The following is a 13,743-nucleotide window of genomic DNA, read 5'->3' as shown; positions in this document are numbered from 1 at the left end:
CCCCTGCTGAGCGGTGTGGCCAGCGGTGGTCACTGGTCAAATGTGACTGGGTCTGACTCCCCTGCTGAGCGGTGTGGCCAGCGGTGGTCACTGGTCAAGCTGCTGGATAGCCTTGGTCTTCAAGGGTGACTGTGTCTCAAGCATGAACTGCCTTCCTACAGCCATCTATTGGGTGGAGCTATGCTCACCTGTTCCTTTGTAATATTACCCCTTGCCCTGTTTAGGATAGAATGTTCCATGGAAATGCCTTTTGTATGACCCCTTCTCTTACTGTGCCCTTGGGTGTGGCCTTCCTAGATGTCAGTAAACCTGCTGACAGCAGACATCATGAAGCTAGACTCAGCTCCTTGAAACATGACCCCTTGCCTTATTTGAATAGCTTCTCCTCAATAAAAGGGGTCAGCACATTCTCTCTCTTTCTGTAGACCCTTAAGGTCAGAGGAGCAGGCACAGCACCCACCCCCCAGTTCCCCTGGAGTGACCCCTGAGTATTTTAGTGGTGAGCAAACCCAGCAACCAAACATAAAAAAGGGAAACTGGAGTGACCCACATGGCTCCAGAACCCACTCAGTTGATTACATGGAAACTGTCTGGGACAATTCCTGGAGGAAGGATGGGGCTCACCCTTTCAGGCCTGAACTCCAGGCCTTTGCCTCTATTGTCCAGGGAGAGGCAGAGAAGAGCCCTGGCCACCTTGAGCTGAGATGCACTTCCCTGAGCCTGCACAGGCTCCCGACAGAAGCCCGAAGGCCTGGAGCCCTCACTGAGCAGCCAGGGAACCCAACCACCCAGACCTAGGTCAAAACCCCTGCCCTGAGGCTGTGTGTCATGCAGAGGCCGATCACAGAGATCTTAAACCTCAGAGTGTGGAGGCCACTCTGCTTTAAGGCAGGCTCAGAGCTGAAGGTACACGGTCCCTTGTCCTCAGAAAGCTCACAAACGAAACCTCTACCACCACAAGCCCTATCATCTGCGACCATGAGACCCCCATCACACAAACTTTCCCGAAAACCCCTGACAGGAATCAGGTCAACCGGCTCCAGCGTCCAAAATATCCAGAATTGTACCTCTGGCGCTTTTCAGGGCTCGTCATTGCTGCCCCGCTGCGCCTGGCTGACAAAGAGCCTTAGGACTGACCCAGTCCCCGTGATTTCTGGCCAGAGGTGGCGGATCCTCACGGGTCCCGACGGGGGTTTGGGGGTTGGAGGGGCCACCGTAAGGGCAACAGATCTATGGGGGCGCAGAGAGCCGACCCCCGCGCTCCAGAGGATCGAGAAGGCGGGCGTGGGTCGTACGGACGTGCTTCAACCGCGTGGGCTTCCACTTCTGCGCGCTCCCAAGCGCCCTGGAGGCGCCACCTGCCTTTCACCACGCAGCCTCTCTGCTGCCTTTCCCAGCACCGGGGAAAGCGCTCGGCGCACGCACTCGGCGGAACTTAGCGGAAGCCCCGCCCCCGGGGCCCGGCCCGCCCCTTCCGCTCCCTGAGAGCCGGTCGAGCGCGGCTTCCGCCCGGGGTTCAGGAGTCGGAGTCGGTGCTTCAATTGGCCGCCGCCCCCTAGTCTCCCAGTTTGGGTTTTCGAACCCAATTCCTCGGCCTTCACATCAGTTCCATCTTCAAGTTCCAGCAGAACCTGTACCCAGGAAAGAAGCCCACGTGCCGCCTGTCCACCCGTGGAGAGCCAGGTGAGGTTCTCGCCCGGCTTAGGGCCTCGCCGTCCCCTCTCCCATCGGTCCCGCGAAAGCCCTCCGCGGCCCCGACCATGGCCCAGAAGCCGAAGGTAGACCCCCATGTCGGGCGGCTGGGGTATCTGCAGGCACTGGTCACGGAATTCCAGGAAACGGAGAGCCAAGGTGAGAGGCGCGGGTGGGCGCCAGGGGAACCCTCAGGAGTCCGGCCACGACCGCCTTCTGGGCCTGGTTCCAGCGCTTCTTTTGCTTCGCAGACGCCAAGGAGCAAGTCCTCGCCAACCTTGCCAACTTCGCCTATGACCCCAGCAACTACCAGTATCTGCGGCAACTACAAGTCGTGGATTTATTCCTCGATTCTCTGTCGGAAGAGAATGAGACCTTGGTGGAATTCGCTATTGGTAAGCCTGGGGCTGGTCACCTAGATACCTGATGAGCAGGGGAGAGTGTTAGAAATGAGCCTGGGGCTGGGGGCTGGGGCTGGGGCTCAGTGGTAGAGCGCTGGCCTTGCACGTGTGAGGCACTGAGTTCGATCCTCAGCACCACATATAAAAATAAAGGTATTGTGTGTCCATCTACAACTAAAGTAAATAAGTAAATAAAAATAAAGAGACATCTTTAAAAAAAAAAAAAAGAAGAAGAAGAAAGAAATGAGCCCTTGGACCGGGTACGGTGGCCTACACCTGTAATCCTTAAGACTTGGAAGGCTGAGGCAGGAAGATCTCAAGTTCAAAGCCAGCCTCAGCAACTTAGTGAGACCTTGTCTCAAAATAAAAATGAAAAAGGGCTGGAGATGTGGTTAAGGGCCCCTGAGTTCAATCCCTGGTGCTAAAAAATAAATAAGCCAGTCCTTGGGAAAGGACTGGGCTTTTCTTTCTTTTTTTTTTTTTTTAATTTTAATATTTATTTTTTAGTTTTTTCAGTGGACACAACATCTTTGTTTTTTGGTGCTGAGGATGGAACCCGGGCTGCACGCATGCCAGGCGAGCGCGCTACCGCTTGACCCACATCCCCAGCCCAGGACTGGGCTTTTCTAAGCTGCTGCTGCTTTTTTTTTTCCCTTGGTTTTTCTACTAGAGCTAGGTACTCAGTCCCAAATGCAGTGACTATCTCAGTGTCAAATGCTTCCATGTGAGCCTCTGCAGATTACATTTCTCATATGTTTATCATATATAACTGTAAAAGAGAGTCCCAGTGGTACTTAACATGCTTGGTAATTCTGTCATTTTCCTTTCTCATAATGTCTCCAGCACTGGGTGGATACACTGTCAAATACCTATTCTGCTGCTAAAAAGCTCTGTTTTGGGCTTTGAGACTTTGAGTGTTTTGTCTCTGATGGCAGAGGAAAACAGAAGGGGACACCTGAAGGGGGGATTCATCCATCGTGGTATGCGCAGTCCTGGCCATGACTTGATGCAGTGGCCCTGAACGAGATTGCTTCTGGAATAACTTGCAGAGAGAAGGACTGGATCAGATTGCCCTTAGTCATGGCTCACAAAACCAAAACCAGTGTCTGTCTGTTGGCAAGTAACATAGTGGGTTTGGTAGAGCTGGGCCTTGAGTGATACAGGTATGTTCAAGCCTTGCTCTGCCTTTTTATTGTCTGAATATGTGATTTCCCTTCTCTAGTCATTTGTCACGAACAGTATCAGTAACTCCCTTTTACATTATTGAGAGAATTAAATGAAATATGATGCTTTTTTAGGGTCGGTGTCTACAGCTGATCCCATTGGCCTCCACCCAAGAACCTGGTTGAGGGTAAACAGATTCCTCTTCTCTCAGAAAAATGAGATGGGATTAGATCCTCTCAAAGGAGCCACCCCCATCTGTTCCAGGGATTTTGCTCTCTGGAAAAACATCACTGAGTAATAGGGGAAAAGAGGAGCCTGGTGTTGAGGGTGTTGCTCAGTATTAAGAGTTCTTGCCATGCTGGGTTATAGCTCAGTGGTAGAGTGCTCACCTTGCATGTAGAAGGCACTGGGTTTGATCCTCAGAACCACATAAAATAAAAAGTATTGTGTCCATCTACAACATTAAAAAAAAAAAAGGAATCTGAGGCACAGATATCTGCAACTATTCTGGCTAACAGCGGGCAGGGTCAGAATGCAGGCTTCCTTCCATCAGTCCCTGAAGACCACCAAAGTAGCAGGTGGTTCTGTCAGTTCTGATGAGGCAGGGCTGAGATCCGCTCCAGGGTCTAATGGCTTTGCCTCCTGTCTGAGGTTGGAAGTCAGGTGTCTGCTGGGGGCTTCATTCTGACTGTACTTATTTCCATCAGTTGTGGCAATGGCCTGAAAGCTGTAGTGGTCCCTTGCCACCACATACCACTACAGCTCACCTTGTACCACTGCCTGCAAGGTCTCTGAATCTGTCACTACCTACTAGGCAGGTGGTGCTGAGCCCTCTTTATATATCAGGGAACTACTTAGGGAAGTTAAGTCTAGTACTAGAAGTTCACACTGTTAATGATGACTGGAGCCACAATTTTACCCTAGTTCTGTAAGATTCTGCTCCCAGGGGACCCAGCTGACAACCCATATGCAGGCCCCAGGGCATCAGCTTCCCCTGTTCTTTGTTTCTGCTGCACCTGGCCTCCTCCTTCACATCCCTGAGCTAGTTCTTATGGGAAGTCATCCCTCCTGAACTTGGTAGTGCCCACAGTCCCCAGGGCCATATCTGGTTAGTGTCATAGAGGAACTGCCACTGGAAGATGGCTTTGATCAAGCCAGAGCTGCCCCAACTTGAGATATTGAATGGGAAGTGGATGAATTATGGGGAACCAGATGTAAAGTAACTACTAATTGGTTGAAAGAATTCTGAACTGAAACCCCAATTTACAACATTGGTGGCCTTGTATTCATTTAGGAATGTTTGCCCAAAGCACCATTGGGTGACTCTCAGGTGCCCTGTACACCTGCATCATCCTAGATGCTACCTGAAGATGTAAAAGAATCAGGAGAGAATTCTTTGCTCCCAGTAAAACTGATTAAATCCTAAAATAAAGAATTCTTGACAGTTTTTCTACTAAAGTGGGACTTAAATAAGTGGCCCTCCAGAATTCATTTCAAATGGCTTTCTTTTTTATTTATTTGTCTATTTATTTATTTATTAGTTGTAGTTGGACACAATATCTTTATTTTGTTTATTTTTATGTGATGCTGAGGATCAAACCCAGGGCCTCGCACTAGCGTTGAGCCACAACCCAGCCCTTAAATGGCTTTCTTATGTTCCGTTTCCTGCAATACATGTTTCTGCCACCAGGTGGTAGCAGTGTTTATATAAAAGGTTGGTAAATAAGCCCCCAATGGCCTCTCTGGAAAATATTGTTTAGTAAAATGGGAGATAAATGTAACCCATGATCCAGCACTTCTGTTCATAGGGTTAGAGACATGCACATCCAGATACATGCAGAAAAACACCATTAGCAGCATTGTCTGTAATAATCCCAAACTGGAATGATTGAACAATAAAATGGACACCCATGTCATCAATTATTCATACTATTAATAAATGAAAATGAAATCTACAGCTAGATTCAATTACTTTTTTCTTTTTTCCTTCTTTTACTGGGGATTGAACCCAGAGTGCTATATCCCCAGCAGTCCCCCTGACTTTTTTTAAGACAGAGTCCTGGGCTGGGGATGTGGCTCAAGCGGTAGCGCGCTTGCCTGGCATGCGTGAGGCCCGGGTTCGATCCTCAGCACCACATACAAACAAAGATGTTGTGTCCGCTGAAAACTAAAAAAATAAAAAATAAATATTAAAAAATTAAAAAAAAAACAGAGTCCTGCTGAATTGCTTTCTACATTGCTGAGGTGGACCTTGAACTTGTGATCCTCCTGTCTCAGCCTCCCAACTTGCTGAGGTTACAGGCATGCACCGAGTGCAATAATCTTTCCAACATAATGTTAAATAATTGATGCCAGATACATATAAAACTCATGCCCTGATCAGGGAACTGTACCTCTGAGGGAGGGAGAGGATTGGATCAGAAAGGGATGTGCAGAGGCTTGAGGCCTCCCCTCATGCTGGCTCTGTGAGCACTTGCCTCTTCATTGTTAAACCCTACCTGGATGTGCCAGCACTTTTCTGTACATGTGGATTGCTGATATGACCCTGTGCCAGCCAGGTGCCCTAATCACATTACTTAATTCTCTCTGCCCATTTTACTGGTGAAGAAACTGAAACTTAGAGCTGAGTTGCTTGCTCTGGTCCCCTAGTCCTCCCTAAGTGGCAGTACTGAGGTTCTAATTGGATCTGTCAGACACAAAGCTGTTGCTATATTTGGTGAATGACTCCCTGCACCTCCTTGTGCTGATCAGCTGGGCTTCTGGGCTCACACATTGTGCTGTTTAAAGTAAATCCCCCAGCTATTTACCTGTGTCAAGATTCTGTCCCATCACAGAAAAGAGGTGATATGAGAATCTCTGGTCCATTCCTCTCTCCCCACTCAGAAGGCTGGCTCCAGGCTGCTTCTACCTGGGCCAGGCCACCTCTGTCATCCTTGTATGACTTGGAAAGACCAATACCCCTTTCCCTTAGCTCTAGGCCCAAGCAGCACTGTTTGTTTTGTGTTTTATTGATGTATGTAAATTCATAATTCTTTCACATGGTATGCAATTCAAATGGTGTGTAGTGAACAGTATCACTCCTTCAGTAGCCATTTTCTTTCTTAGGTGCTGGGGATAGAACCCAGGGCCTCACATCTGCTGGGCAGGCTTTCTACCTTAGCTGCAGCCTCAGTCCCGTTGTTTGCCTTTTCTAGAGGCAGCCACCGTTATTAGTTGCTTGGATGCTCTCCAGAGATTTTTTTTTTTTTTTTAGGATTTACAAACAAATAGGTAATTTCTAGTCCTGGGATTGAACTCAGGGGTACTTCACCACACATTTTCACCCCTTTTTTATTTTGAGACAAGGTCTCACTTAGTTACCCAGGCTGAACTTGAACTTGTGATACTCCTGCCCCAGCCCCTCAAGTTGCTGGGATTACAGGGGTGAGCCACCATGCCCAGAAGTTTTTCTGTTTTGTTTTTTTGAGACAGGGTGTTTTAGTCAGGTTTTTGCTGCTGTGACAAAAAACCCTGACAAGAACAACTTTAGAGGAGGAAAAGTTTATTTGGGACCTCAGTCAATAGACAGCTGGCTCCATTCCTCAGGGCCCTGGATGAGTCAGGGAAAAAACCCAGCTCAGGACATTACCAGCAAGCGGAGAGACTACACTTGTCAGATATAAAATACACACCCCAAAGGCATGCCCTCCAATGCCCCACCTCCTCAGCCACAGCCTACCTGCCTTCAGTTACCACTCAGTTAATCCCCATCAAGGGATTAATTCACTGATGAGGTTAAAGCTCTCATCACTCAATCATTTCACTTCAAATGTTGATACGTGATCTCACATTTGAGCTTTTGGGGGGCTCCTAATAGACCATAACATAGGGTCTATGTTTTCCAAGCCTTGACTCCTGGGCTCAAGCAATCCTCTTGTCTTAGCCTCTGGAGTAGCTGGAACTATAGGTACACATGACCCAACCCCACTGAAGATTTAGACCTGGCTGCATCAACTCAGTACCCCAGAGTAGGCAGGGCCTTAAGTGTAATAATACCTTGGAACACCTAGAAGAGCTCATTGAGTGGCTAGGTGCCAAGTGCTGACCAAGCCCTCGTCAGCATCTCCTCATTTAATCCCTGGGACAATCTTCAGACTCTGCCCTTGTGGACCAGACTGCCCCTCCCAGCACCAACACCCTACTTGCTATGTGACCTGAGGTCAATCTCCTGGCCTCTCCCAGTTTTCTTATCCCAGGCTGCAGTTGAGGTTTCCTCAGCGGCATCCATGGATCCTGATGTCTACAAGGGTCCTGCTTTGTTCTATTTTTTTCTTCTTGTCTTTGTTCTATTTTTTCCTTGTCTTTTCTGTTTGTCCAAAGCAAGTTCATTAGCCTGTCAGAACTTGTTCTTTTGTTTTGTAGTCATTTCCTAAAATTGCATTGTTCTCAGCCTACAGTGAAGTGTACAGATATTGGAAGTGCAGTTCAATGCAATGCAGTTCATTAAGTTATGTGCACCTCCATGGAGCAACTCCTAAATTAAGGTGTGGAATGTTGGGGCTGGGGTTGTGGTTCAGTGGTAGAGCACTCACCTAGCACATGTGAGGCATTGGGTTCAATTCTCATCATCATATAAAAATAAAATAAAGGTATTGTGTCCACCTATGACTAAAAAAAAAAATGTGGAATGTTTCCTCTACCAGAGGTTCTTGCATTTCCCCTCCCATCTTGACCTAATGACAGCCCTAACCACTGTCTCTGTAGATTGCTTTGCCTATTTATTTTTTGTACCAGGGATTGAAACAAGGGGCTCTTTACCGCTGATCCACATCCCAGGGGTTTTCATGTTTTTATTTTTTTGTTTTGGTACCAGGAATTAACCACTGGGCCACATACCCAGCCTCTTTATTTTTTACTTTGAGAGAGGGTCTCACTAAGTTGCTAAGGCTTACCTTGAACTTGTGGTCCTCCTGTCTCGGCTTCCTGAATACCTAGAATTATAGGCATGCACCAGCAGTTTTTGAACATCGTGTAAATAGAATCATGCAAGATGTACTCTTATATCTGGTTTCCTTCATTTGACCTGGTGGTTTTGTTGTTGTTTTGTGGGTTATTTTGTTGTTTGTTTTTTGGTACCAGGGATTGAGCTCAGAGGTCTTTAGCCACTAAGCCACATCCCCAGCCCTTTATGTTTTTATTTTGATACACGGTCTTACTAAATGCTTAGGGCCTCACTAAATTGCTGAGGCTGGCTTTAAACTTGCAATCCTCCTGGCTTAGCCTCCTGGGCTGCTGGAATTATAGGCCAGCACACCCAGTTCTTGAAAATGTAGTGCTGGGAATTGATCCCAGGGCCTCCTGCATGCAAGGCAAGTGCTCTACCACTATGCTACACTCTCAGCCCTTCTGTGTGGCTCTTGCCCCACAGCCTTCCTTAGTTCTTCAGGGCTGTTACACATAGGTAGACTAAGGGTGGGAGTTCAAAGTAGCCTTGGCTGTGGCTTCTCCAGGGTCTTCTGGCTCCATCTTCATGCTCAACCCAGGGTATTTGTGGCTTGTTTTTTTTTTTTCACCCAGGAGCACTTAACCACTGGGCCACAGACCTTATTTTTGGTACAGGGAATTGAACCTAGGGCACTTAAGTACTAAGCCACATTCCCAGCCCTTTTAAAATATTTTATTTAGAGACAAGGTCTTGCTAAATTGCTGAAGTTGGCTTTAAATTTGTGATCCTCCTGGCTCAGCCTCCTAAGACCCTGGAATTACAGTATACGCCACCATGTTTTGCTGTTTGTGCCACTTCTGAAAGGCTAGGCAATAGCAGGCAGGCCTTTCTGGAACCTTGAGAGAGTGGGCTGGAGCCTGGAATGAGCTTTGCATCCCTTTTTCCCTGGGCCAACTCCTTATTATAGGCCTGAGCCCCTCCTTGGGACTCAGGATGGAGAGGAACTGGGAGAGGTGATAGGAGGAAGACTCTGAACCCATCCTTGCTTTTCCCCAGGGGGCCTCTGCAACCTGTGCTCAGACAGGGCCAACAAGGACCACATTCTACAAGCAGGTGGCATCCCACTCATCACCAACTGCCTGTCCAGTCCCAACGAGGAGACAGTGTTGTCCGCAGTTACCACGCTCATGTACCTGAGCTCACCAGGTGCCAGCTCCCACCCCGAGCTGACCTCCACACCTGTGGTCCAGTGCATGCTGCGCTTCTCTCTTTCTGCCAACACAAGGCTCCGGAACCTGGCCCAGATCTTCCTGGAGGACTACTGTTCCCCAAGTCAGGTGGCTGAAGCTCGCAGCTGACAGGCCCACTCTGCCATGGGTATCCCACTGCCAAGGACTGAGGCCCCACAGCAACCCTGACCCAGGCAGCTCCCAGTGCCGCAGCACTGTTATTTCTGGGGACCACAGTCCTGGCAGGGAAGTAGGGGAACACAGTCTGTCAAAGTGTTGCCTTTTCTACCATCTTAAAGGTGAAATTTTTCAGCACAACAAGTGTGTACACTGTGCTGAAAAGGCAGTTGGAGGGACGTGAGACCTGTGGAGGGCAAAGCTGGTGCTGTCTTCATGAGCTGACACTCAACACACTGGAAGTGAGGGACCTACCCCCAGTGCCTCCACCTCCAGGCTCACACTCATGTCAAAGCACGGGCCCTAAATCCAGATGTAGCACAAGGGCCTGCTGGGGAGCAGAGCTGGAACTGAGGCTTAGGATTGGTCCCTGGGCCTGGGCCTGAGGCAATGAGGGACTAGCCCTTAACAGAAGTGTCTGGAGTAATTTTGAGGTAGATATGAGAAGCCTCATCATTAAAAGGACCTGGGTGGGGGGCGGCAGGGGTGTAGCTGTGGAGGTGTGTGTGTTTGGCATGCATGAGACCCTGGGTGTGACCCCAGCAATACGAGGAAAAAGAAAAAGAACTTGAGCCTTGGGAAGCTGAGGTGTCACACCTCCCCCTCCAGGGCTGTGGAAGACCACACTTCCCCGTCAAGTCTCCAGGCTGGGCTCCTGGCCATGGTGGACACTGACCTGTGGAACTATGGCCTGGGATAAAGTATCTCCACAGCCCTTCTAGCTAGTAGGCACTGTATAAGGGTTTCAAGGATGAAACCTTGTGATGTTAACATGGCCAGCAAGCATTAAGACCAAGGCCCTGAGAGTGATGACACATCAGAATAAAGGCAGGACCCCTTAGAGCGGGATAGTCTCCCCTCACTGCTCCAAGGCTTCCAACTAAAAACCTGGCCGCCCTCTGCTGTCACAGGAAGCAGCCAGGGAGGTAAGGCTTGCCCTGAGATGTTTCCACAGGCCCATGGATTTCAGGGGCACAAATGAAAGGGTGATGTTCCAGGCAGAGAAGAAGAGGTATGTGTGCACCCCCTGATGCTGGTCAACAGAGAAAGGAATGTGGCCCCAGTGGAAAGTTGTGGTTTGGGAAAAATGGAGGGCCCTGGCCTCTCAGGTACACCCCTTAGACGGCAACACAAAGGCCATTCTAGAGGAATGCTGTTCAAGTGGGTGTGGAAGCAGAGGCAGGAGCCACAAGATGGAGAAGGGAGGAAGCATCCGTTCTCATAAGCCCTTGTTCCAGCTGCACCCACCCGGTGCTCTTATCCCTCTCTTTTCTCAAATAAAGGATTTTAAGAGACCAGACAGCCCAAGTTTTTTTTTATTAAAAGTGTCCTGACTAGCTGATTTTCCATTGTATTTCTGTGCCAGTCGTGCTCCAGGTACAGCCGTCTCTGGAGGTGCCAGGTGGCTGGGCCTGTGCAAGCAGAGTTACTGGTCTCCATTCTGCATGGCAGGAGTCCCCTGGCTCTTCAGGGATTCCCTGCCAGCCTGCCTGCCTTTGCTTCAGCACTGTCGCCTGCAGGTCCAGCTCATTCCCACTACACAGCTGCCCGCTTGCTCTCTATAATTTCCCTCCAATTGTCACTCCAGGAGAGCAGACGTCTCCTTGAAGGGGGCAGGGCCAGGTGCTGATTGTGGCAGCAGGTGAACAAGATGTGCTCCCAGCTTGGGGTTTCCTCTAGGCCTAGGAAGGAAAGGCATGGAACATGTAATCTGGTTATTTTTACCCTCTACCTAATCCAGGCAGGCCAGATGCCTGGAGGTTGCCAAGGATAACAGGTCCAACCTTGAATGGTGTCCTTATCATCAATGAGCAGATCTCCCAAGACCACAGTCTTGTCTCTTGTCAGGATAATGCGCTCCACAAACTGGGGTCCCAGGTGTCTCTCAACCCAGCGGTACTGTATGGGAAACAGGTCAGTCAGCGGGGCCTGAGGAACCCTGCGTCCAGAGACTGCGCAGAGTGAGTGGGAGTCCTTGAAATGTTTCTCCTTCCCCCAGCCCCCACCCGAGGAGGCCAAAGCTGGTGCTGTCTTCATGGGCTGACTTGATTTTCAAAATCATGATCTGGTAAACTAAGTTAGCTCAGGCGGCCGCACCTTCTCACCCACACAGTGGTCAAACTTCAGCAGAGGGCTGGAGCAGATGAAGACCTCGGTGCTGCAGAGAAGGGGACCCAGTTAGATCCGCAGAAGCCACCGCTGTCCCGCGGGCGTCACCGCCCCTCCCTCCTTACTCTGGCATGGCGTTCATCTCCCGCAAGGCTTCCAAAGCCCCCGGGATGGGCTCCAAGTCTAAGAAAAAGCCTGGGGCTTCATACACGCTGGCCACTTTATCCTGCAAGAGAAGAGTTCTCGGTCCTGGCCTCGCCTCCAGCAGATGGAGCCCCGGAGACGTCTCCATTAAGCTCCCCAGGCCGGGGCTTCGGAGAGAGGAGGGTCGCGGAGGGTGGTGGTCGCGGAGGGTGGGCGGGCACTCTCCCGACCTTTCCTGTCCCGGGGTGAACTATGGATGCAAAAGTGGGAGTTTTGTTCATTTCAAACAAAAGGGGTGTCCCCGGAAGGAAGCCCAGGAGCTCCTGTCCAAGCGGCGTGGCTCTGGGCTCCGTGTCTTACCGCCAGGTCGGGCCGCAGGGCTCGGTACTGCTCGCTGGCCAGGAAGCCGCGGCGCTGCTCCAGCGGCACGTGCGGCTCCCCAGGAAAGCGGCGGAGGAAGCCCCGCAGGAGGCCGGCCTCGAAGTCGGCCAGCACGCCGTCCATGTCCACCAGCACACGCACGGGCCGCGCGCGCTGCGCTGCCATCGCCTCCACGCTGCGGGGGTCTTAGGGTCTCGAGGGTCTCGGACCCAAGGGGCTGAGCCGGCCGGAAGCGCGGATCGCTGGGCGCCGAGTGCCGCTGCTTCCGGGCCGCGAGCCGTGGGCGGAGCCCAGTCAGACTAGCCCGGCTAATTTGCATAGGCCGCAGGTGGGGACGCAGGGCGACACCCCGCACAGGTCTTCAAACTTGTCTTCCTGTCGACCTGCGGTGGCAGGAACCCCTTCTGGAATACCAGGGCAGGACGGCTGAAGGCGATCTCTTATGATCCTCAGCTTTTTCGTGACCCACCCTTCGTCCTCCCAAAAAAGGCACGATCTAAAATACTGGAAGTTATCTTGTTTTTTTCTCCCCCGTCCTTTTTTCTCTGTACTGGAGGTTGAACCTGTGTCGCTTTACCACTGAGCTACATCCCCAAGCCCTTTTCATTTCTTGAGACACAGCCTCGCTAAATTGCCCAGGCTGGCCTCAGATTTGTAATCCTCCTGCCTCAGCCTCCCGAGTCGCTGGGTTTACAAGAGTGCACCACGGTGCCCAGCCTGTGAAGCACCTTCTAACAAGGAAGCAACGCGTTTTAAATCTGTGGGCCTGGCTGCACATATTAAATTGAAGTCTCAAATTCTGAGGCCACCGACAGTTCTGCCCTAACTGCTTGAGGCTGGATGCAGAGACCTCAGACCAGAGCCCCTGATGCTTGAAGGCCTGGATCATGGGGACTGCACGTTAATGTGAAGTGAATGAAACTGTTGAAGGTAATGGGGTCTGTGAGTCGATTATTTTTGTAGCACTGGGCACTGAACCGGGGCTAGGCAAGCATCCTACCACTGATCTACAGGCCCAGCCTTACCAGAATAGGTTTGAAACATGGGAGAATATAGTTCAAACCTCCTGTTCACTTGGGGAGGCAATTTCCTTCAAGCACTGCTAATCAGGGCTGTTCTTTCTCTGGAAATGGCACAAACAGCAGAAGCCTCTATCATCCTTCCATCTCGATGTTCTCCATCTGAGGACTCTGCCACTCCCACACCAATGGGTCAAAAGCATCACATTGGGGGAACCTGATCTAAGGTGAGTCAGTTTCAAACTGTGCAAGAGATAGGAAGCATTAAGCCAGATGTACTCAGTGCCCAACTGTGTCTTTGGCCTCCTTCACCAAGGTACTTTAGTCACACAAACAGGCCAAGAGGTCTGCCAATGAAGTTGCTGCTTGGGTAACTTAGTAGTCATCTTGTCACGGTTTGAAGACCAAAAAACTTCACTTTCCAGACTAGCAATTGAACAAACCTAACACATTCCAGTGCTAAATCTGCTCTAATAGTCCCAAAGTAACTGGCCCAACTGTTC

The 13,743-nt window shown here is 50.3% G+C and overlaps 2 protein-coding genes across 8 annotated transcripts; one reads left to right on the top strand and one right to left on the bottom strand.

The window, feature by feature from the left end:
• Positions 1–1,469: 1,469 nt before the first annotated feature.
• On the top strand, positions 1,470–10,887 carry Armc7 (armadillo repeat containing 7). 5 transcript variants are annotated; one of them, XR_013092692.2, is made up of 4 exons: positions 1,493–1,851; positions 1,944–2,087; positions 3,029–3,256; positions 9,238–9,277. XR_013092692.2 is itself a non-coding variant. In XM_076870492.2 (3 exons), exons 1-3 carry the CDS (start codon positions 1,761–1,763, stop codon positions 9,537–9,539), a joined length of 537 nt encoding a protein of 178 aa, XP_076726607.2. In that variant the 5' UTR covers positions 1,470–1,760; the 3' UTR covers positions 9,540–10,887. The 5 variants fall into 5 exon arrangements, 4 of the variants coding, with proteins under 4 accessions (XP_076726607.2, XP_076726610.1, XP_076726608.1 ...); XM_076870492.2 differs by lacking the exon at positions 3,029–3,256 and having other exon boundaries at positions 1,470–1,851; positions 9,238–10,887; XM_076870495.1 differs by lacking the exon at positions 3,029–3,256 and having other exon boundaries at positions 1,944–2,023; positions 9,238–9,457.
• Positions 10,888–10,898: 11 nt separating this feature from the next.
• Positions 10,899–12,487, bottom strand: Nt5c (5', 3'-nucleotidase, cytosolic). Of its 3 annotated transcripts, none has more exons than XM_076870489.2 (5): positions 12,201–12,487; positions 11,822–12,090; positions 11,685–11,745; positions 11,372–11,486; positions 10,899–11,269 (listed from the first exon to the last, which is right to left on the bottom strand). In XM_076870489.2, exons 1-5 carry the CDS (start codon positions 12,384–12,386, stop codon positions 11,124–11,126), a joined length of 777 nt encoding a protein of 258 aa, XP_076726604.1. In that variant the 5' UTR covers positions 12,387–12,487; the 3' UTR covers positions 10,899–11,123. The 3 variants fall into 3 exon arrangements, with proteins under 3 accessions (XP_076726604.1, XP_076726606.1, XP_076726605.1); XM_076870491.2 differs by having other exon boundaries at positions 10,899–11,315; positions 11,822–11,922; XM_076870490.2 differs by having other exon boundaries at positions 11,822–11,922.
• Positions 12,488–13,743: the final 1,256 nt, after the last annotated feature.

This window comes from Callospermophilus lateralis, chromosome 11, assembly GCF_048772815.1.
Source record: "Callospermophilus lateralis isolate mCalLat2 chromosome 11, mCalLat2.hap1, whole genome shotgun sequence".
Lineage (NCBI taxonomy): Eukaryota > Metazoa > Chordata > Mammalia > Rodentia > Sciuridae > Callospermophilus > Callospermophilus lateralis.
This window is presented reverse-complemented; position numbering and strand designations above follow the sequence as displayed.